A 24,981-nucleotide genomic window follows, 5' to 3' on the forward strand; every position below is an offset into this window, starting at 1 on the left:
GTGATGATACAATAACCGAGGCAATACTCATGCTGCCAATCTTTAAAGCCAGAGGTCTCTGCTCGTAAAGCTGGGAGTTCCAGGCTGTAACAGGTTGCAATTAAATCGGTTTAGCTGCTTAATACACAATAGCTCAGTGTTTGCCACTGAGCTCCAGCCCACCAAACGCTGTCCTTTCGTTCCCTTTCCTAATCCATATCCTTCCCATGACACTGCTGGAGATAATCATCATCCAACAATGCAAAGCACTGCTGTGTGCACTGGCATGCCCCACGGTTCCCACTGGTGAAACCCCTGGCATTCCCCTGCATGGCTTCAGACCCAGAGATTTTTGTTCTGCCTTTGCCAGATTCTGAGCTGTGCGCTGTGGTACCCAGACAGTCACCAGTATCCAGGAGAGCACGTGGGATATTGCTGAAGAAGGTGGGGATAAGGTGCAACCGTGGCACTGTGAACCTGGCCTCCTTGACTGCTCCTGGGTAAATGATGGCTGAGGCACTAATTAGGTCACTGAGAAGTGCAAGTGTGGGTGGAAATACCCCATCTAAGAGAATGCAGTAGTAACAGGTCAGCTCTAGAAGTAGAGGAAGAGAAATTCTATGTGGTCATAATTTTGGGGGACTGAGTCAGGCCACTGAGTCCAACCTAAATCATTGCCTCCAGCCTCTGCCCTCTATCAACACAGAGGAGGAGGAACTACAGACCGAATGAAGAGCAGAGTATTTCTTTGGGATATTCTGGGCATTTTAGATAAAAATCACATCTCTCAAGGCTGATTCCTTGACCACGGTGTAAAAGCGATATTATTCCAAGAACTGGGTTAGCCAAACTGCATTAAAGGATCCACTCCAAGAGTGCTTTAACCAGGCTAGGGAACGATCTTCTTGTACTGCTCTGATAATTTTACAACCGTTTTACATTACTTTGGGGGCGAATGCGTATAGGAAAGGGGAAAAGGATGTTACAATACAGTTCCCGGTAAAGAATCCTTGGCCAAGCTGATGCGAGAATTCCTACTAGCATCCTATTCGCAACAAACACATTTCAATGTTATAGCTAGCAAAGTTTTGACTGGCAGTCGTCTATAAAAGTAACAATATTTGAAGAGCGCTATGGCCCAAATATTAGAACGCTAGCATGCTGGCAAGATGAAACCGTGTTCATTATTCTACAACTGGCTTAGAAAATAAAAGTTTTAAGGTTAGCCCAATTCAAGACCTAGGCTAAAACACTATAATCAGAACCTGGATCCTTCCTGCACTGTTGGATGTCGCTTAGAGCACAAATAAGGCTCCACTATCCCCGTCTATTTTAATAATGTAAGAACGGCCATACTGGGTCAGACCAAAGATCCATCTAGCCCAGTATCCTGTCTTCCGACAGTGATCAATGCCAGGTGCCCCAGGGAATGAACAGAACAGGTAATCAAGTGATGCATCCCGTCACCCCTTCCCAACTTCTGGCAAACAGAGGCTAGGGACACCATCCCTGTCCATCCTGGCTATAGCCATTGGTGGACCTATCCTCCCTGAACTTATCTAGTTCCTTTTTGAATCCTGTTATAGTCTTGGCCTTCAAACCTTGGGCCACTCTTTGCATGTCCCCTTTGTTGCTAAGGGCAGTAAGTTCTTCCTCTAAGTAGTGTTCCATGGAGGGATTCTTTCAGATGGCCCCTTTTGGCTGTTCCTCCAGCTTCCCAATGGCATGGACAGGGAACAGAAACACATTTTTCTGTATATACCGGCAAAAAAGAGCCATGTTATACCACAACCATATCAATAGCACAACCAGGCCTTATGTTAGGAAATTTTTTAGATAACCATCTTATAGCCTACTAGCTTCCTACTCGGTTTATTAGATACTGCATCTATGTGGCGCACATTCAGACATTCTCCGAGAGCTGGTCTAGAGCCATTGCAACTCACTGGCCTTAGCAACAGTGAGAACACTAATATAAACTGGGCTACGGGATTTTTAACCACTGATACGTAACCTGTTCAGAGCAGGACTAGAAAGCTGCTAAAAACATCTGAACTTGGTTTATGCTACTGCTCCCACCATGGCTAGCACTGGTATTCGGCCAATTCTGGAGGAATTTCTGAAAATGACGAGGGTAAACAAGTGTTAATTATTTTATTCCTATTCATAAGCCCGGTACTGATCTGAAACAACGCTTACAACTTTGGAACAAGCTGTGTTTAAGACGTGGCTCTTGAGAGGTGCTAACACGGTTTCAGGTCTCCATATAACCCGAGTCTTTAGCCATTGCATGGTCTACTCCACCTGATGAAATGTACTTGTGCCCTCCTTGCTCTTATCAAGGTAACACATGGAAATGCTTCTCCATACTAGTCTTTGTTTTCAGATGAGTTCTTTGGGCCCAACAGGCCCAATCAATAGATTCCCATCCGTTTGGTATCGCCAATGTTATTGCACTTGTACTTTCAAGCCTCAGATCATTTCAAGGATTCCCCATGCCCCTTGGCCTTCTGGGTGCTTCAGTATGTGTCCCCCTTAGCTGCACACAAAGAGCTTCCGCAACATCAAAAAAATAAAGTATGCTTCAGCTGGATGCAGCAGCCCAGCCAGAGGAAGCGGAGCCCCAGGCCTGGTTGTTCCTCTGAATTCTCTGACCTGGATCAATTTTTCTTCGTGATGCAGGTACTAGCGTTCTTGAGGTAGCTTATTTTTCACGGAGAGATGAAGCCTTTACATCTCATGGAGAAAAATGACCGCTCTAGACTTTGTTAATCAAAATATTGCTTCTGAGAGCGTATGGCTCTGTGAAGAGGCAAGTGACATTTGATTATCACTCAGATCAGAAGGAGAAAGAGAGGAAACAAGTTTCAAAGGCAAGGATGACACCGTTCCAAACACAAGCAGAGACGACCTTCACATGCAGCTCTGTCTCTCCGCTGCCAAGAGTCATCCTTTCCGCTACTGTCATCTTAATCTTCAGTACACCTGGGGCAGTGCAGACTGATCAGCCACTGCGGCTGGGAAATCCACAGGCTTTCACGGAATGGGGGAAAGGGACAGTGTACATCCTGCAGCAGACCCACTGGAGGCCAATATTAACCACTAAGGACAGAGAGTAGAGATGGGCCAGCTGTGCAGAGGACTGGCTTCCCCGCAAGCACAAGTTCATGCACTTGTCCAAAGGGGCTGTGCAGCGAGGCGGTGGGATACCCCACAGCCCCACTGAGGGCCGAACCTCCCCTAACACCAATGTGGGCGGAGCCACCGGTTCCGGCGCCTGCCCCTCAGAGGTCACGGCACCGACCCGGAAGTATAAAAGCCCGCCTGCCGAGCTCAGTGGAGAACAAGCCGGCGTTGAGAGCAAACGTCTGTGGCTGGGCTCCCGCTTGGGAGACAGCAGCAGGCTGCGACTGGCCTGCTGACTCACCAGGCCAGCCGAGCCTACCCCTCACCCGTTACCCTGAGGAGGACTGGCCAAGCCTGCCCCTTTCCAGCTACCCCGAGGAGGAGCAGAGCCTGCTCCTTTCCTGCTATCCTGAGGAGGAGCCGAACCTACCCTTCGCTACCTAACCAGAGGAACCGATGCTGGTGGAGAGCACCGAGGACACTAGTACGGCCCAGGTACCCTACGAGGGGGAGTGTGGAAATAGCCCGGGGGCAGCCGACCCCAGTCTGGCTGCAGCACTGCCAGAGTCTATGTCAGTGTGTTGCGGCCAGGATCCCCACTGACAGCAGCGAGTTTCCACCGCTGCTAGGGCCCCAGGCTGGGACGCAGTGGAGTAGGAGGGCCTGCGTCCCCCCTTCCACCCACTCCTTGGGTGGCAGACTCCCCCTTTTCCCTGGCCTAGAGAGGCTGGGACCTGATTGCCTATTTGATTGCTGCCCCGCCGTGACTTAGGGCCTGGGCTGCTACAAACATTGACTCAGCCCCTGCTTAAGGGCCTGGGTTTCTGACTGCCTATTTGATTGCTGCCCCGCCATGACCTAGGGCCTGGGCTGCTACAAATATTGACTCAGCCCCTGCTTAAGGACCTGGGTTTCTGACTGCCTATTTGATTGCTGCCCCGCCGTGACTTAGGGCCTGGGCTGCTACAAACATTGACTCAGCCCCTGCTTAAGGGCCTGGGTTTCTGACTGCCTATTTGATTGCTGCCCCGCCCTGACCTAGGGCCTGGGCTGCTACAAACATTGACTCAGCCCCTGCTTAAGGGCCTGGGTTCCCGAACTATTGGCTCAGCCACTGCTTGAGGGCCTGAGCTCCAGACTGTGTGGTTGCTGCCCCACCCTGATTGAGGGCCCGGAGCTTTTTCTGACCTATTGGCTCAGCCCCTGCTTAAGGGCCTGAGCCCCTAACCATGTGTTTGCCGTCCCACACTACCGCTGGACCAGGACTGACGGCGGACCAGAACCTCGGCCGAGACTACTACAGGCTGGCTTGGTCAGCCTATCTGAAAGGGGAGGTGAAGCGCAGACAGCACTTTTTGAAAGAGGAGAAGCAGATGTGTCCCCTTAACTGCGTAAAAGCCAATGTGGATCGGCCAGCCTGGTAGAGTTGCAGAGTTTGGCTCTGGTGCTCAGGATAGGTTCTAGAAACAACTTCACCACCACTCTGCTAGAACAGGCCAGGAAATGCAGTCACAGATCCTGGAGAGAGGGAGCGGTGCCTGGCCTTAGGATATCAGAAGGATACAATCAGCACACCAAGAAGCCCAAACTAAGCATAGGGGCTTAATCCTTCCCTCAAGCTTTGTTTGCAGGTCCCCCTCTCCTACAAGCTTGGCAATAGGAGCCTAACCCCAACCCAAGTGCGTGGATTCATCCCCCTCCCCAAGCTCTGCGGCAGAATCAACACCCCAAACCCAAGCCCTGCAGCAGGACTATTGCTCTTTATTTACTGTATAAACCCACTTTCCTTTTAAGAATCTTCTTTTCTAGTAAATCTATTACTCATTGAATCCATTGCAATAAGTAGCCACTGAGGTACCACCAGGGCTATTAAACATCATTATCTGGGATAGACATCCCCTAAAGGCCTGACACGGGACTCAATCAGGCTAAAGCATAAATTTCCCCTACACCTTTCCAAACACTAAGTCTGTCAAGGAAAGAACCTTTGGGCCAAGGTTTAATGATCACCCTCCCTATACTGGAGGCAGCTGGCTAGGGACAGACCAATGGCAGGCCAGCCAGGTTGTCTCAGAGACGGGAGGCTTGACTGATGCATCTGCAGGAAAAGAGGAGACTGGGTGATTGGAAATGGGCCAGTGAGAGGAGAAGGGATTATATTTTTTTGCTACCTTTAATACCCCTTTAATGAGATAACCCCTCCTTCTGGGGAGCATGGGGCTTTCAAACCTTTCATGTGCTCAGGCAACAAAGGAGAGACACTGACATTCGAGATTTTCACACCATATGGGGTCAGTGTTCGTTATTTCAAACGGCTCAACATTTGAGGCTCTGCAGCTTAATCTCATCCACCATGGGAGCTTCATTTCCCTAAGCAACACGACTGATAAACCTCAGCTCAGATATTTTCATCCAGCTCCCCTTGAGTACTGCTGGGGGTTTCAGATCAGGATCACAGGCCTTTGAACTTGGCTAACCGAAATTGGCCTTTACTGCATACAGAGGTAATACTGAACAGGTGACCTATCTCATAGAACTGGAAGGGACCCCAAGGGGTCATTGAGTTCAGCCCCTTGCCTTCACTAGCAGGACCATGTATTGATTTTTGCCCCAGATCCCTAAGTGGCCCCCGCAAGAATCAAACTCACAACCCTGGGTTTAGCAGGCCAATGCTCAAACCACTGAGCTATCCCTCCCCCCAATCCCACAGGCTGAACTAGGGAAAGTCGTTTTTCCTTCCTGACATGGGCTGATGATAGGTATCAGTTCTCAAATCTGGGTCTGGAGAGAATGGAGATAAACACTCAGAACTATAAGCCTGGGCAAAACACAGTGTGCAAGTATGCAACATCTTCCTGAAACGTATGCACGTGGCCCAGATTCACGGCAATTAAGTCCTTGGATGACTGACAAGATTCAGGGTGGGTTCTCCATTAAATGTATCAGTGCTCCAAAGAGCAAACTAAAGTAGTCACCTCCTGCCACAATGAACTCTGTCCTGATGGAATGGGTTCATCCCACTTATTTCCAAGACCTGGACCCTGAAGAAATTGACCTGATGTTCAGGAGGGTCCATTGGGAGAGCCGCCACACCAAGCCACAAAATCCAACAGCCTTATCCATGAGAAACATCTTTAAAATGCCCATCCTCCCCTGCTTTAACACTGGAAAATCCAACTGTTGGTGTTCCAGTTGCGAGATGGACAGTCGGTCAACATGGATAGTTCTCTGATCACAAGAAGCAGAATTTTCATGCATCCCTTCAAAAAAATCCTTTTTAAGCTTCACTTTTTAGTGAGATACTATAAAAGACACACAAGGGGCTTGGGGAAGGAGGCAGAGTGCCTACTGAAAACAGCTTGTGTTAGTTTATGAAGTTTCTGAGGCAGCCTATGGTGCACCAACGGCAAGACACTTGGGACTCAGCACCATTTTAGCAAGTGTTCACTTATAAAACTCGTGTCTAAAATGAATGTGACCCAGGCTCAAAAAAAAAAAAAAAAAAAAAAAAAATTTTCTATGGTTTAATCAGGTCTTTGAGAGGGCAGGATGTGCAGGCCACGACAGAGTTACTCCAACATCTATATACAATACCCGTGATTCAGTTTCCATCAGTAGCGATGGGGGTGAAGGCTTGCTAAAACTGAAGAAGTTCATGGACTCACCTATCCATCTCATCAGGGATGTCATGATCTGCAGATACTTGGTCTTCTGGACATTAAAAAAGGTGAAAGGACCCAGTAGTAGAATAAATGCTGCCTGGAAAGATTAAAAAACAAACAGGAATCAGGCTAAAAACCAGAATTTTGCTAATAAGGCCAAAAATCAGCTTCTGTTTGACACCAAGATTTCTTCACTAGTTAGTTTTAAAGCTGGATTGGCTGAGACACAAGGAGGGGACAAACTAATTGCTCGATGTCAGATTATATGCCTCAGGCAAACAGAGCTCAGGATCCTCCTGGCTTCCTGACACCTGTACAGCACGCTGTTACTGACAAATTTCAGTGCAAGCTATCAGCATAACTTTACAGAACATTAAATATTAAACCTCTTTGTCTGGGTACATGCTCAGTTTAGGTCTTGATAGCTGTAGCTGTGACCAGTCTGGTTGAATTAACATTGATGGGCCTGCCTTGAGGTGTGCTAGCCTGAAAAACAGTGGAACCTGCCAAGTGACTAAGGTGAACCAGCTCCAGCTAAACTAAGCCCTGATGTGCTACATTTTCACTTTTACGATGAAGCATTAACAACAGAAAGTGACATATGAAAACCACACCCATGAACTGAAAAAACTGTGAAGATAAAGGGCCCCCCGTGCCTTTGCTATTAAGGAACTCTCCAAGCAAAGGGGGAAACCAAAGCTACCACCAGCAAGGGCCCTTATTAGGCATCCAGCAATTTTAATCACAGCTAGCAGACAGACCGCAGAGGGGTCTCTAAAGGCTAAATTGGGGGACATTGCAGTACCAGGATCTGCTGAATATCTTACAGCTTCCTATCGCACACCCATAGTCACTTGGCAGAAAGCAGGACTAATTGAGAAGACTTGCATTTCCTTCGACATCACATTTCCCCCTACTTTTCCTCCCCAGTGCAAGAGAGACTAAACAGGTGACAGAGCCGTGACCTCTTATCCAACCTCAGTGGCACTGAGGAGGGGCGAGGGGGATGAGATGCCGATTATCTAACAGACTAATTAGCCAAATCAGATAACAGGAAGCACTTTCAAGCCCTTGACATTCTGTGTGTTAAAGAGTTCTGAGCACCCACTGGGCGAAGCTAATGTGGTATCAAGAGAGGTTGCTTTTATTGAAAAGGTTGAGGGGAGGAGGAAGGGAGTGATACAGGAGGGGAGCTTTGCACACCCTTTGTTTTTGTGGGGGGTGGAGAGTGTGACAATCAATCAAGGACTGACTCAGACTCTCATCAGTAACATGTGCAAGCAGTAGGATACAAGACAAAGGCCCAGAAGATACTAGCACATGCTGTGTCCATTTGCTTGGCAACTAGTAAGATTTTTTAAAAATAAACAGAGCAATAAATACTTAGCATTTATACAGCTCTTTTCATCCATACATCTCCAAGCACTTTACAAAGGAAGGTAGCACTCCACTTTACAGATGGGGGAAACTGAGTCACAAAGAGGCTATATGACTTACCCAAGGTCCCACAGTGAACCCGTAGAAGAGCTGGGACAGAACCCAAGTCATTTAAAGACATGCACAACTCCAGGAAACTTTTCTAAATCCGTTCCAGAAAATGTTATGCAACTGGAATAATTTCACAACACAAATATTGCCAGGTGGCCAAAATAAACTCAGGGAGGGGACTGGGAGTCTGAACTTTTGGTTTTTATTCCCAGCTCAGTCAATGATTTGCTGCGACACCTGGGCAAACCACTTACCCTCTCTGTGCCTTGGTTTCCCTGTTTGCAAAATAGGAATGCCAACGGGTGTGTAGGTGAGGATTAAGGTTTAAGAAATGCTACAAAATCCTTTGGATGAGATCACCCAGGAAGCACAAAAGGTATTTCAAATATAACTGACAAGTCTTAGACAGCAAAAAGAAATATCAAGGACTTTTCCGTTCTAATACAATTGAATTAAAAGGGTTATAGAAATTAGATTTTTTTCTCTGCCCTTTTCCTTTGATCTCCTTTTTGCGTTATGCTCCCTGAATTCCCTCCATCCCCACCCCGCCTGCAGCCTCCTTTCTACTGACTGCCATTCAGTCCCAATGCAGAATGCAACCTCCAAGGGTCAGAAAGGTGGGGATATCATCATCATCATCATCATCAAGGATACAGATGCAGCCCAATGCACATGTGTAGAATGCAGGTGAAAGACGACTATCATCAACGAAGCAGAAGCCAAATCTACCACCACTGAAATTACAGACCCGTGCCCAACTAGCCTCTCTTAGAAACACACGTTCAAACTGTTAACATAATCCCCTTTCAAAAGAGATGATTAGCTCATGCATCACTAAGAGCTGAAACAAAACGACAGACGAGGGATGGTGATAATTAAGGAACAGGTGTCCTCAGCAAATTAGAGTACACCATAACCAACTGGCAAAAGAGCACCTTCATCTAACGCAAGGACAGACAAAGGGTCCCTAGGTAGCAAAGAGGGAAGGTTTGAGGTCTGTATCTGTCTCTGAGCACAACTGCAGCTTTGGTGCTTAAGTAGAGGATGCAGGGCCCGATTGGTGTGTCCATCTCTAGACACACTTGTAAACTGAACCTGGAGAGGAAGCAGGGAACTGAATTTTGTAACAGTTGTGGGTAAAAATATAAAAAGTCCTTTTGGGGTTTTCCCCTCTAACTTCTGCACGGTTATAAATTCTCCAGCTCCCAAGCAATCTTGATCTACTAAACCCATTGATCAACTTCAGAGAACAGCTTCAAGCTCTCCCCCTCTCTCTCAAGGACTCTACTCCTCAACTTATTAGGAGTGAGATGAACACAAATCATCATGCCTGGAGGTATGGATTTCCCCCCACCCTTTTCTAACATTGTTCATCATAAAAGCCTGGTTTCAAGGAGCGAGGTGTGAGATGAATTCAAGAGCAGTCTAAACACTACATTACCTTCCCCATCCAACTCCCATCAATGAACCACATTGGGCTTCCAAGGATCAATAAGAACAAGGCAATGGCTTTGACTGAGATGAATCAAGTTGCGCAGATTTGAGAGCAGACAGTGCTAAATGCTGAATTGTCTTTAAATGAGAAGCAGAGAGTAGTGGATGGCATTAAATAGCAAAAATCATAATGGCCATCAGTTCCAAACCAGAAGCTCTTCCATTTAACTGGAAAAGGAGGATCAAGAGATCAGTTTTAGTCCAGTGACTGGACCCATCCTGACTAGCTTAGAATTGGAGAGTTGAAGAGACAGACCAGCCTTTTCAAAGATGTTTCAGATACAAGGCTTTGCAGCCTATTGGAAAGGTGTGTGTAAGAGAGGAGGAGATAAATATGAACATGTAGGCCAAGATTTCCAAAACTTGGTGTTTAAAAATAAGCGCTCCGTGCCACCCCGTCCCACCCCCCAAAATAAAGATTTAAGTACCTACATAAGTAGGCAGTCGTGTTTCTCTCGGGGATGGGAGAAGTCAGCCATATTTTCATTCCAAGGATTTTTCAAATCATTGTGTCTTCATCACAAGCTGCCAAGTTCACACTGATCCAACTTCTCCTCCCCAAGAAGTTAATTAACTCCATAATTGCCATTATCGGTTTTCCCATCTTCCTGAAGAAAAGATGAGCCTAGACTGGCATTTAGGACACAAGCCACCTCATCTGCCAAAAACATTTTCTAGGCTCAATTCTTTCTCTAAAGTGAGCTGTTTTACAAACCCTGACTCATTACATGCGACAGTCAACAAAGCCTAAGTCTGTTCAGAAAAACGGCATCCGCTACCCTCATGGAATTCAAACGGCACTACTCGTTACACACTAAGGAAGAGCTCTTGCATTTTCCAGTTCAACTCCCCTGCTTTCTATCTTAGAAATATCTAAGGCCTCGATCACCCTGGCTAATAAGTTTTAGCAAAATAACCTGAGGCAGAAGGAACAGGCAAATCTTTAACTGAAGTGGATTATTGTACTCTGGTGGTTTACAACTACAGACAACGAATGGAGGCTCGTTCAGTTCAACCTGAACAAGGAAGAAGAGATGTCAGCCTTTCGGCTAAGATGAAGTGCTGTGTCTAAGAGCTTCTACATCCCCTATGGGTGTGGGAGAAGGGAATCCTTACCATGCCCTTCCAAGGGATTGGCTCAGTTTTCGGAGGGGGTCATTCCCTAATCTCTCTCCTCCAACCCCTTCCATTACAAAAGAAAAATTTTAAAAAAAATATACCTACGCCTGTTGCAGTCACTAACAAGAAAATGAAAGCCTCTTCTCCTTGCAAAGTCCTGTTTGTGTTGAAGCCAGCATGACCCAGTACATAACTAGATGGCAACGTGTTTGTGGCTTTTACTGAAGATTATGTTTCCAGTCAGAGAAAATTAGAAGCTTGCTAGCACAGAAGAGGAAACAGCTTGTCTCTCTGAATTATGCTCTGCCCTGCAGGCCAGCGAACTCGATAGTTGGGCAGTTCTTGAAGTGTTAGGATGCCTCCTCCCTACCTCCCCCCCCCTTTTTTTTCTGGCTATAACACTGCCAAGGTTTGGGGGTTACAAAAAAACAAACAAACAGGAATCCAGCTGTCAGTGGCTTCCTAGCCTCTCCCTCTGTCAGCTCTTAATACTTCAAAATGAAAGACAGGCCTGTTGACTTGGAACCTTCTTGCTGCAGGGACCAAGATGGGATTTGCTGTTATTGCTAGAAACACACACAGCAACTGAAAAAGAAATACAGTCTTTGTATTGAAATGTGCATGCCAGGTAAGAAGCAGACAAGCCACTTAGGATAAGATTACACTTACAAAGAAAGATCACAAGAAGGAAAGGTAAGTACTAATGTGGTTATGTAAACTGGATGGCTGTAGTGACTCAGTCAACATCCACTTGTGACAATCAGCTGAGATGCTCCAAGAGAATGTTTCCAGGCATCAGACATATTGATCAAGAATCGAATCCGTGTAGAAGGTGCCTTATGCCAGAGTCAGAGGGTTTTGTTGGCCAAACAGGCTCTTTATTGGATCTGGAGGACGCGTACGTCGTCATTGCTTATTCTGAACACTGAGGACTTGAGCAGACCACATTTTATTGAATTTGGCTCTTCTCTCACAGCTTTTTATAAAGCAATGGGTCTCAGGGCCTAGAACTAGCACCACGCACTCCGTAAGTAAATGTCTGTGTGCTGAGAGTGTGAATGCACATGCCTGCCAAGGGAAACCGATGAAAACAAGTTTCATTCACAACTGCCATTGGAACTTGCTTAGTTGCCTTCAAGATCTAATCTGCAGAAAAAGCACCCACAATGTTTAGCATTTACTGAGAATTAACCTGTATAACTACTGTATCTTTTTGATTCAGAGCCTGGAGGATCCCCAAATTCTGAGCAACGTTTGCTTAATATGAGAATTAATCCCACAACCCCAGCCCGCTAAAACTTGACCCAAAGCCACAGCCAATCCCAAATCAAATCTTTGCTCTGAGGCTCCTGGTTCTGACTGGTGGCAGAAGTGTGGACATCTCACACGCAAGGTTGTTCTCATGGTAATTCCCACCCAGCGTCTCTGACATTGGTGACTGCACATCACAAGTTCCGAGCAGCCCTTTTCTTCCCACTGAAAGGGGTAAGGGGATACAAATAAACTAACTCTAAACATGGAGAAATCTGGCACTTACAAGCATAAGGACTTGAGATTTAGATCCACTGGATCTCTTTGGTAAACTGCTTTGCCTCAGTTGGCAAGCTAAACTGGATGCTTTACAGACGCTGCAAGGCTATGGATATGGAACATTCCCATAGCAGAGCAGAAGTTAACGAAGTGACGGCTCAGAGAGGAAAATGGTCCCTGTTAAGATTAGTTGTTTAGAAACAGAAGCAAAGAGTCTCCTTGAACAGAGTAGAAAAAGCAGTCACTTCATAGCTGTGTCAAATGAGTAGTAATTCTGATGCCAGCACTGCTTGGGCGAGATGTCCCTGAGCTCATCAAGCTACGCCGGCAGCCTAGGTGAATGCTGGAAGCGATGGAGACAAATGCACCATGGCTAAGAACAGCCTCTGACAGCCAGCTGGCCTAGCAGAAACACCTGATGAGCTCTGTGACATCTGGCCTGCTCGGGAGCCATGGACCTGCTCCAAGGTGTGAGGGCTACGTAAGAGCCCCTGCTCTGGCTCCTGCCTGCATCAGGTTCTCCCCTATAAATGACATTTAGAGAGCAACAGGGGAAGAGGAACTTGAGTTTTAACACTGACGACACAGGCAGAAATATGTGATTTCATCCCCTGATCTGGGGCCTGATCCAAAGACTATTGAAGTCTACAGGATGAGTCTTTCCACTGATTTCAGGGGGCTTTGGATCAGGCGTTCAGCGAGCGAAAGGACACTTCTGGAGCCAGTCAGAATGGTTTAAGCCACACTTCTGCCTGAAAGAACTTACCAGTTTTTAGGCTCCCCCCAACATGGTGTTTCTGTTCATTGTCACTGAGGCTAAAACAGCCCAGAGTGTTTAGCCACTAAAAATGTTACCACTACTGACTTACACACACCCATTTGCAGCCTAGGTAACCGCCACAACAGCCCCACCACCCTAATCCCCACACCCCAGCAGCCTTAGCCAGTCATACCACAGGTTGCAACGCTTATAAGGACCAATCTGTTACAGATTTCAAGAAGAGAGGCTTTGTGGGGCTCACTTCCTTGCAGTTCCCCATCTCAGACCTCCTTCCAAGCCTCCTCTGCTGTCCCCCCTCGTGACAGAGGACAAACTCGTCCCTCCTGCGTGATCTCAGCTCTCCAGCTAAAGTGCCAGATGGCACTTTACTTAGGGCTGCGTTCCAAGCTTCATCCTTCACCATCTATGGTAAGATATAATATACGAAAAAGGAGACTGATTGTTCATACAAGGTTCCCTCCAGACCCTCTATAAAAGCTTAAAGAAGAAAGATGGAGAGACAGAGCCCCCAGCGGCTGGCGTGTGGACCATGACTGCTGCTGTGCAGACTGGCAGAAGTTATCAGGAACCACGTAATTATTGATTTGCTTATTTAAATTGGTTAAAACGATAACCCAGCAGCAGAAATGGGATTGCTCAGAGGCTGAGAGGGTTTTTAACCTCTTCTTCCCCCCTCCGGGCAGTAATGAAGTTCCATGGAACAATGCTGCCTCCATTAGACACTGCATGAGTAATACTTATGGATAAAGTGTAACTGGCCTCAATTCTACCCCCCAGAGTAAAGGAGAGCTACTTTGTCACAGACATCTGCTGCCAAAGCATTGCTGGTAATTAACATGCAGCTCTCAGGATACAGCATGGGGGTTTTTACAGTCATAACTCATAGGGAACATATTGCCTGTACAAAGAGCAATCTTCACAGCTGGCATTCTCCTTCGATACACAGGGTCTACACAACATGGCTGGGTCAGAGGTTGAATATTCTTCTAGAGCCAGAGCGACAGCTGGTGAAAGCTGGGATAGCGGCACTGAAGTAAGGGGAGCGATGCCTACGATGCCAACTGAGGACATCGCCCCAGTGCGCTGAGGAATACATAGAGCCAGTGGTGGCATTACTGCCTAATGGCTGGTCAGTGGCCTACGTTAAATGCATCTGCTTGTTTAAATCTAGCTCCAAATGGACAAATGTCCACCCCACGAAAAACACTATCACAAGTCTTGACCTCATTGGGGGTCTCAGAGAGACTAAGGACTGAATGGACCAGAGACTGAACCTCCCCTGTGGCACCTAGATAAAGCCCCTCGACATCAAGGCCGCAGCACATTGAAAGGGCAGTTTGGTGAAGTTGGCATGGTGCTGTCCTGGCTGTACCTTTGATGTGGATGAAGAGAGGGCGGTCAGAATCCTGAGCAAGCACATTTCAGTAAGCGCTAAGTTCACTTACCCTCCCCCCGCCAAACCCAACACCCCCTCCCAAAACCAACCACTCAATTCCCTCCCCTCCTAAATTAAACAATCCAAACACGGCAAAGTGTTTTCAAAAAGTCATCCTATGCAAAGATTGCAGTCCCTGGCACACACAGCCAGGACTGGAGCCAGCAGCAAGCTTGCAATCTCTGGTGTAAATATGCTTCCATAGTCATTTTTCATGAGCAAGAGAAAGATGGAGACCAGCAATCTCCCGAGGTGACTGCCGTCTAATTCTCCATCGATGGGGTATTTATGGTACAGTCACCTGCAGTGTCTTGTAGTCACTTTAGCGCCTCCTTGACCCCTGACCTTCCCTACTCTGCATCTTCTAATTGCATCCGAATGGAGTGGGAGGGAAGCAAAGAAGCTGATGGCAGTGGGAGAGCAGAGTTTGAAAGTGGAATGTCAGGTGCGTGATACATGGCAGCCCCGCAGAGCGAAGTTGCAGAGCTGGGCCTGGCTGTGCCCTCCACAGACTGACCTCAAAATGGATCCGAAATAGAACAGGAGCCTTCCTGACACGGAGTAGCCTTGAGGATTTTTTGCAACATTAGCGAGCAGTGCTATAAACAGATTAATGAGCTTCATCTAATAAAGTGTGAGAGCATAGTCATTACTACCCCCCCGACAGACACTGCCCTACATCTATGCAGATAGTGGAGTATTGGCTGCTAACACTATCTTTCTATTTAATATAACCCCCCTCAGGTTAGATAGCGTTAAGGTGGGAGAAACAGATAGGCAGCGTGGCATATAGGCATGGAAGACCCGCAAGCATGCCGCTCCATGAGCTTTTCAGGGTTAGGAGGTCCCTGGGGATCTGCCGTCATTAACTCTTCCCGCTTAGCGCTTCATCACTGAGCTGTAGTCTTTGCCTCCTACTTTCCTTCTCCTCACTTGCACTAAATTCTCGGTATGATTTAACATACTCTGGCCCCTGAAATGAAACCCTCCAGGCAATAAGGGAGTCTCATCCCAATTCACTGTTTGGTGAGTCATGGGGCAATTGCCTGGAGGCACATTAAGGGTGTCCCATGCATTGTAATTATAACTCCTGCTTTTATGCCGCAGTGCTAGGGGCTACCTGTGGAATTTGCTTATGCTGAGCCTTCTTCCTCCCCTACTTTGTCTAGTGCACACTACACAGACTGGTGTAATAAACCCTCTGGATCACTTCAGGGATCATTTCTGCCCAGAAAGGCGACACCGATCACAGTTTGCTACAGGACAAATCTGGCCCGTCTTGGGTTATCTGTATTTATGGTAGCGCCTATAATTTTGTCATCAGTAGCTGCTGTTTTGGTCTAAAGATCACGGCTTTGGTCAAGATAACATCAAATATTTCACCCAAACAAAAGCAACAGTTCACAGGATCATAGAACTGTACGGCTGGAAGGGACCTTGAGAGTCATCTAGGCAAGTCACAACCATCTTCGGAGCACTTCCCTGAACAGTGCTCCCAAGAGGCTGAATAGACAGACGCTCCCCTGCTCAAAGTCACTGTCCCGGTCTCCTCTCATCGCAATGCTCGCAGAGCGGCACTACCTTGCAATCTTATGGCAAGTTTGCCCTGGGGCTGATTACCCTGACAATTCTCTAATGAAACTTTTGGGGAAGGAAGAAGAAAATATCGAAGTCACTGTCCTACTCAATGGAAATGCTTGTATGTGATTAGCCAGGCCAATAAGGTCGCTTTTTGTTTAGGAGTAAGATCTGTTATTTCTATTTTTAAAAACAGTGGAAAAGTATTGGAAAATATGCTGTTTAGGAAGTCTTGTACCGACCCACTCCATGGACAGCTTACCAACTTAGCCGACCTACCTCTTCCAGCTTCAGTTTCTATGATGCTGTCACTACAATATGAAACTAAACCCTTAACATAGCAAGAGTATTTAGAACTTATGTTCCATAAAATGATTCAAAGAGACAGACCAATGGAGTCTCTTGAAACAGGCTGGCCTGAGAAGAGTCTTAAAGGCCATTTTGAAACCTTTGATTTCTGTAGTAAATTGGTGATTGTGACTAGAAATCAGTTCTGACACCTGCCCAGTTCAAGAGAGACAGGTCTCCAACATCAAGAGAGAAGGGTGTCATATTTGGTGTCTCGCTGCCTGATCAAGCTCTGTTCCAACACAGGGCTTTATTTAGAGAAGGACCTGTCCTCCTCCTGACTTGTTGCAGGCACAGCGCTTACTGAGTCCATCTACACTGCATACAGAGGTGTGACTGTAGCTCAGGTAGGCATTATTTATATTACCATAGCCCCTAGGAGACCTAGTCATGGACTAGGGGCCCCATTGTGCTAGACACTATACAAAGGCAAAATAAAAGAAGGTTGCACCTTCAGTTGCAGTGTAGACATACCCTTGGGAGGTGAGATTTCCACAGAGTTAAGGGAAGTGCTTGGAGAGGAAGAAGGGTGATCCCCAAACCCATTTTCCCACTCTTCTTGTTCAAGTCAGCTGCTCACTAGCCAAAAACCCCTACAAATCTTAAATCCATTGTTTATTGTTATGGATGCTATGACACGGGTAATCAAATCTCAGGCTTCAGAATATAAAATGGCTGCCATAAGTGGTCAGGAAGGAGTCTCCCTTCCTTCCCACAATACAACATGGCACAATTGGCCAGCTGTTTTATGGGAATCAAAAGTATTGACCTTCATCTGAAAAAATCTGCCATTCCTGGAGGCAAGAGACTAGACTTGGAGCAGTGCGGTTATCCCATCTGGCAAAGCCTAGATTTCTAACAGAGACTCCAAAAGAAAATATCCTCAAGTGGGACAGTTTGAACTTCCAAAGCAAGCCAGGAGCAGACTGAAGGCAGCCACACTGCGATTCCAGTTGCCTAAAACCAATGACATCCCACACTAGTCATATCAGCCAGAGCACTTCCTGTTTGGGGTGGGCAGCCTTTGGCCAGCGACCGTTGCGCACATGCCCAGGAAGGGATCAGGCAACCACATGTAGGATACAGTCTGATGCCTTCACTCTCTGCACAGCCCTTGCGAATTGGCTGGAGGGGGCTGAGGGAAGGACTCATTATTAAGGCCCTTTGTTAGGAGCGCTCTGGAAAAACTCAGTGTCAGGATGAGTGACAGTGTAATCCAGGCTTCATTTAAGAAGAAAAACCACTTCTCATTGTGAAGCGAACAGACAGCTCTTTGCAAAAAAACACATTCCAGTCCCCTGCACTATCGATTTATCTGTAATAAGAGACAAGCTAATCCTTTAAAGCCAGTCACTTCAATCCACGTCCTTGCAGTTTCTTGGAGTTCTTCCACTATGTACCAAAGGATCAGTCTCCTTCCCCGAGTCCTGGCATCAGGGTACATCCGCCTTCCATTTGATACTCCCCTTGTCCTAAGGAAAGCAAGGCCGCAAAGGAAGCTAGCAAATCCAATACCAAAAGCAGAACTTTAGCGCTAGGGATACTGACATGACAAGTCTACATCCCGCTTGTGAAATGCTGCACAGATCTCTGCCACTGTGTGAGCCAAATCAATTAAAAACAAAGGCTAGGCAATTAACCAAAGTTACTTTTTTTTTGTTTTTGGTTGGGAAACATTGAGGGGAAAAAGCCTTGTGAAACTGCCAGGTTATCTGTCAGACGCATGATGAGCAGGCAATAAACTGCGACAGAGACAGAAATTAATGACAAGACCGAGGGAAGAATGGCCAAGAAAGGAGGGGTGAATTCAACCTTATTAGCTCCATGACAAAAAGCAGAGAATAGCTTTCATTTCCCAGACGCCATTTAGTTTGGTGGAACTCGGCCCCCAGTTTTTGCAGCAGCTTCAGGGCAAACTGACTTCACTCTTTAAAAAGTTTATGAGATGGAGACCGGAAAAAGACCCAGAAATCAGCCCCTCGGACTTGGTTTTTAGTCAAACAGTGCTGCATTATCAAGGCATCTGTCGCAAAAGTTAGGGTTGCACTGATTAGTTACACTTAAAACAGGACTTCAATCCTTCTGTTTCTCACATACCTACGTACGCTGCAGTATTCCAGAAGACAACGACGCTGCAGTGTTCTGGATCACTAATGTAGGTTCTTCCAGGCTTCCAGTACTATAATCGCCCACAGGAGTAATAACTGCCATTCTTTTACGCTGACAGTCATTTGTTTTTATTTCCACATTCATTTTGCAATAAAAAGCACTGGAGTGTTTGTAGTTAGGAACAACATGCTCGAGCGTTGGCAAGAGAATCTTGCTAGAACACATCCCTTCTGAGAAAACAGCCCAGGAGGATGCTACAGCAAAGGCTCTATACTGCTGTAGCAGCCCTGCTGCAAGCTGTAGTGGTTTGGAATGTTACTACAGAACACTGCTGTATGAGTGTTCTGGGTGATTGTTGTAAAACAGGCGTGCTGGCTTCACATCAGCACAATAAACTTCCCCCAAACGGTTTTCCTCATGATCCTTCTGTGCAGGCTTAGGCTTAGCGCACCCAGCAGTGGATTCATACCCCCTTGGGAGCAGTGCTAGTTTCAGGTGATGACGTAGAAGGTCAATTCTCCCTCCCACAGACACTTGTCCCTCACTTGCTGGCTCTGAAAGTCTCTAGGCCACTCTTAGCACGGAGACCGGCAAGAATAGATACCCGAGACAGCAGCTATGATCTACTGATTGCTGGATGTGACTGCTGTGGGGCACAGTGGTGGAAGGTGGCAGAACACAGAGAAAGTGTTCTCAGCTGCAGAAGGAAGCGTGTCTCACCTCAAAGGGTGCACTCAGTTCAAAGCACCACCTCTCAACTCAAGGACTGTTCGCAGTACCAATGGACTTGGGGAGAAAAGAGTTAGATCAGCTGCTCATGCTGGAACATCATTGCTACTAATCCCTTACATCATATAGAGCGAGTGAGAGCTGTATATGGGGCCACCTCCACCAAAGGTGGACACCCCTGCTCCCTCCCCCCTCTAGAAGACTCACATTTTTGTGTGTGCCTGTCCTGAATTTTTGCGTAGCATTTTTGAGTGCTGCCGAACAGCTGACACGCTCCACCACACAACTGGCTGCACTTCAGCTCCACCGCGTGGTGAAGTGATCCTTTATATGTAGTTTGTAAGGCAATCTGAGATCCTTTCGGCTCAAAAGGGTTTGTGCTAAGTGTAAGCTCTTGAGAGCCAGCTGGGGCTGCCGCTTTGAAAACCTCTCTGGAAAGGCTTTATCCACCCAGGGTTGCATTCAGCACAGGGGCCATTTGGGTTAAATAGTGGTAATGGCCACTCCAATTGGCATTAGCATGCGAGGAAGGCAGGCTGTGGACTCAGGTGCTCGCATGTGGAAGGGTTTTGGCTTAATGGGGGATGCCCTTCAGTAAAACCCTCTAAACAGGGAGGCTGCACATTGTTTCTTAACAGTAGAACCTACAGAAAGACGGGTATGCCAAGGGATCCAGCCCTACAGGGGGGTGAATGAGGGCACACAAACTAACAGAGATATGGGTCTATAGTGAGAAATCAAAGGCACCTCTATGCCCAGATGAGAGGGACAGATTCCCAAATGCAGCCTTATACCCACATAGACAGACATGAGGTTACAGTCAGAGCTGGGGGGGGGGGGGGGGGGGGGTGGAGGGGGAATACCAAGGGGGCAGCTCTAGAGCCAGAGAAGGGGGAACAGGGAGATGAAGAGACAAGAGAAAAATAGCCCTACAGATTGCAATCAAAGAGAACCCAAGCAGGAAGTACCATGCTGAGACAGGAGAAGAGGGGAAAATGCATCTACATAAAATGTACTAATTCAGCTTTAGCCCTTTCAGGTTAAATTCTGCATCTAACAAGAAGATCTTTGTTCCCCTTGATTATCTCCCCACCCTTCTGCACCAGACACTCTCAGTTTCAGACAGACCCTGCTCTGGTTGCTCATTATTCTAATCAGAACGTCAGGCTGGGGTGACATTGTCCCTTCCTGAAGAGAGATGGTGAGTGCCTGAGAGCCCGCTCATTTGATTCACCGCACAAGCACGTTTCCAACTGGGATAATCTCCATTAAACCATCTGTGCTCCCATCTTCACTCGGCCCGCACCCGCTGGGCTGCCTGCGATACTGCAGCATCTGTGAACCTGTAAAAGTGGATGCCATGAACCTTTCCCAATCAGCCAAAAACCAGCACATCCTCCCATGGAACAAATATACCCGATAGCCTTAAACACCGCAACGCCAGGCTAGGGAGAGGATCTTTTGCAGCGCCTTCCTCCAAAATGGCATTTGCTTCCCCCACTTGGGAGTTTCAGTCTGTTATGGGAAGACACTGGGCTCCTGAGTTACCAGGAAGGGAAGGCTGATGGAAGAGAGGAACACGGTCATGTTTGATCAGACTCTCCAGATGGCTGGTGAGTCCCACGATTTAACCCCTTATTTCTTTTATGAGTATTAAATCAGCCAACTTTTCTCTAGCAACAAAATCATTATTTCACCATATCACTAAAGAAGGGTAACATCAGGACTGTAACAGGAAATAGATACAAGTCCAATGCAGAGAGGGTTAAATCTTAAATCCACTGTCCTTTCCTCCAGTCCACACAGAAGACATTTGGCTGGCCTTAAGGAAAGTGTTATAAAAGGAATTGCAGCAGGGCTCAATGACCCTAAATCTGTAGGCTAACTGCACTATGAAACACACACAACAGCAGAGACTTAGATCTTACCTCCCTTTATAGCTCATTCCAGGCTGCCCTTAAAAATGGGCATAAAACAGCCAAATGACCCAGAAGTCACTCTGGCTGCGTTGTGACTAACTGATTTGAAGGGAAGAGGAAAAGTTACCAATTTGCTTTAACTGCAATCAACGTTTGCCATCTACAGGACATGCACCCCATGCCTCCCTTACCAGCCGATTCACCCTGCATGCTGCACCATGCCGTGCCTTTCATAACCCCAGCTTTCAAACCCATCCGGGCCTCCCAAATGTCCAACTTAAGGAGGCAAATGCAAGCATCAAGTAACAGGAAGGAAGGAGGGAGTACAACTGAGTAAAAGCAACATTTCCCACGACCTGTTTATATCACAAGCCACCTGTATTTTGGGATGCAATTTACGACCAACAACACTCAGTTTATGCAGGATGAAGGTTACTGTGGGCCTGGTAGGCTATGTGTCGTCCCTGCAGCCACACATAGGTGTGCTAGATTCTGTAGCAGTAATAAAAATGCTGCACAGGCACGCAAATCTCCAGAGAGGGACTTAATCAGTCTAAACAGTCTCATTACGTACATGGTGCCAAACATCCACTCCCCAAAAGCAGGAATGGAGCCCATTTCCGGAGGAGTTTTTGGACATTAAACCAATAAATAGGATTTTACGTCAATCATTCTCTCCTCCCTTTCCCCAGCCTAAAGATTCGGTGCTTGAAACAGCGATTACTGCAATTGAGAAAAAAGGGAAGGGAAAAAAACAGAGTCCTTGGGGGAGAGGCAGGACTGACCGACCGTCTGCTGACAGGTGGCATTTGAGGTGAAAAAGGCCCAATTGGTATGATTCTTGCAGTTGCCACAGATTCCGCAGAAAACATTAACTTGACCATTTAGCCTGAAAAAAAACGGAAGTAAAAACGTTGCCAGTAATTTGCTAGCTGCGTACGCACAGAAAGAGGTGGGAGCTGAGGGGGATTCATTCTCACTGAGGGTAGGGAGCAGAGTGCTGGCTATGGTGGGACCTTGGCTGGACTATGCTGACCTGCTTAGACTCCCTCAGAGCTGAGCTGCAGGCTCAGCCATGGGGAACAGCCAGGAAAGATGGGAAAACTAGAGACAAGAGCTCAGGAGACAAGAGCCTGATGCTCCCAAAGAACAGTGCTGGTTTCTTTGGAGGACAGTGTGCCTTTCCTTCTAAGTTCTTGTGTTGTCTTTTTCCTCCTTCCCATACCAGGATTTAGTATGCAGGAAAAGCTTCTTGGTTTCAGCTGCCTGATTCAGAACCCATTCACAGGTGGGAGAGTTAGGACTCCAGAACAAAAGGGCCCTGGCCTCTATGGACATTTCTCATGCTAGAGAGGAGGAGGAGGAGGTCCCATTTGTTTATGTTCTTGAGAGGTTTATTCCCCTTCTCCACTTCTAAATGGCTTGTTTCCCCCTTTGCACAACCAGGCTCTGGCTATCCTGCTGATCCTAGAGGATCCACTTCTGTACACAAACTTGACAGTTTAAGGTGATAGTTATTCCATGCTGAATGTAAAGTGTTGTGGTAGAGAGACACACACACACACACACACACACACTCACTCACTCTGAATTAGGAAACCTCTCTGCCAAATTTTGATCTCTGCAGTATGAAACATTTCACATGACGGCTGATGTCAAGTTTTAATTTAGTACTACATACAATATTCCAATTAAGCTTGGGAAAAAAACCCAACACTTCAGGCAATAGTCATCTCAAAGCACCATCATGTTTTGAGAAGAAAAAGCTTGATTGCACTACAACCTGCTCCGTGGAAAAAGAAGTGACTACAGAGTTTGAAACAATGCAACAAGAGACAAGAACAGCAGCCCTTTTTCACTTGGTGGAAGCATTTGCATCTGAGAACGTGTCACTCAGTACTCTGATCTACCCAACTCTGCCTTACTGTTTGGCCACAAAGCCTGCTTTCCTATAGCACAAATTTCAGATGGTTTATGCTACTTCATTGAAGATTGTTGTGGTTTTGAACAAGTTTTATCCTTTCATCCCTGGAGTTTTTCAAAGTGAAATTCCAACAAAGCAGGGTGGATAAAAATCAACTATTTTAAATAAATAAATAAATCATATTTTGTTATTTAAATCAGATTTTTTGATAGGTTTTTTCCCTCAAAAAGCATTTTATCTAAAGATAGTTTTAATTAAGATACATTATAGCTCAAAGATATCTCATCATGGAATAGGGATTATGAATTCTAATTCTATAGTATGAGACAATACATTCACGTAATGTTTAAGAAAAGTTTTGTAAATGAGTTCCAACAGTTCATGGATTAGGGATCCAATCTTATGGGGTTCCACAGGCTTCCGTATAGATTTAGGTTAATCTTTCTATCTACCCAATGGGACTCAGTGCTCAGTCTAGAAGATACCATTAGAGATGCTTAGTTTTGCAGATCTCAAACTGTGGATTTGTGTCTCCAGAGATAACATGCTTGTTAACAGCAAAACTGTTTTAAATAAATAAAATAAATAAATAAATAATATATAGAGGTGAGAAGTAACAGACCTCAACTCTACTGTCCCTCTGCAAATTTGTGTACAGAGTTAATCCCTTACCGCTCTCTAAAAGTGCAAAGTTTCAAAAAGTTCAATGAATAGAAGATTGTTGGGGGCGGAATAGATCTGGACAAGGAGAAGTCTGGAGATAAATGTCAGAAGCGAGTGACATGCTTTTTTGTTAAAATATTATGTTTGCTGTTGAAGAAAAAAAAATCCAGAATATTTAATGTTATTTTAGTTAAATAAAACAATTTAGATGTCTGTCTGGTGATGTTCTCCTCCTTATACAGCATGGCAAGAAAATCCTCCAAATATTAATGATTAACCTGTTGAATTGAAGATAGTTCACCTCCCAATGACTTCATAAATATCTGCTTCAATTACCTTTGGTAAATGAAATAACCAAATAATCATTCATTTTCTGATATAGCTGTAAAACTAATCTGAAAAGTTTTCAAAATAAATGACTATTTAAAACTGTATAGTGTGTACCTTCTAAAAATGAAACCTACATCTACCTCTGAAGAATATGTATTAAGGTTATAACAACCAACGCGTTTTTATGTAGAAGACTTTTATGTAGAAAACCATGATTAAATCGAGTTTTCCTGACTATTGATTTAAATCAATTTGCTTTAAATCAAATCCACCCTGCAACAAAGCTAAAAAGGGAGAAGAAAACCTGTGTTTCATCAGGTCTGTACTGAAGCATTTCTAGCTCCTTACAAAGTAACATCTGATGGACACTGGACTGTTAAAATGCACATTGCTATAATTTAATGATACCCTGTGAAATCTGCCACTTTGCAACACCAAGGAGAGACATCTTTTTTCCCGGACAAATATAACACCGACATATCCATTGATCACCTGTTGTCTACGAGTTAACAAAACAGTGAAAAAGATTCACCCAGCACCAAGTCAGTTTAATTTTTCAACTCCCTTCAGAGGTGTGCCTTATGAAGAATAGTTCTCCTGACCTTGATGACACCACCACTTTTTGCAGTGGATCTCAATGTGCTTCATAGACAGCTAAGTGTCAACACTCTTGGAGCTTTGTTAACATTACCCTCCTTTTACAGAGGGGTAAATGAAGACAGAGGTTAGGTGACTTGCTCAAGGTCAAGCAGCAATTGAACTGCAGA

The 24,981-nt window shown here is 46.0% G+C and overlaps 1 protein-coding gene across 5 annotated transcripts in view; it reads right to left on the reverse strand.

Moving 5' to 3' along the window:
- TMEM104 (transmembrane protein 104) overlaps positions 1-24,981 on the reverse strand; it is a 67,669-nt gene that overhangs the window by 18,202 nt on the left and 24,486 nt on the right. For all 5 annotated transcript variants that reach the window (XM_065562779.1, XM_065562778.1, XM_065562780.1 and 2 more), the window contains exon 9: positions 6,771-6,864. In XM_065562779.1, the coding sequence (XP_065418851.1) occupies positions 6,771-6,864 (94 nt within the window). The remainder of the gene's footprint in view (positions 1-6,770; positions 6,865-24,981) is intronic.

The sequence above is a fragment of the Chrysemys picta genome, chromosome 12, assembly GCF_011386835.1.
Source record: "Chrysemys picta bellii isolate R12L10 chromosome 12, ASM1138683v2, whole genome shotgun sequence".
NCBI lineage: Eukaryota > Metazoa > Chordata > Testudines > Emydidae > Chrysemys > Chrysemys picta.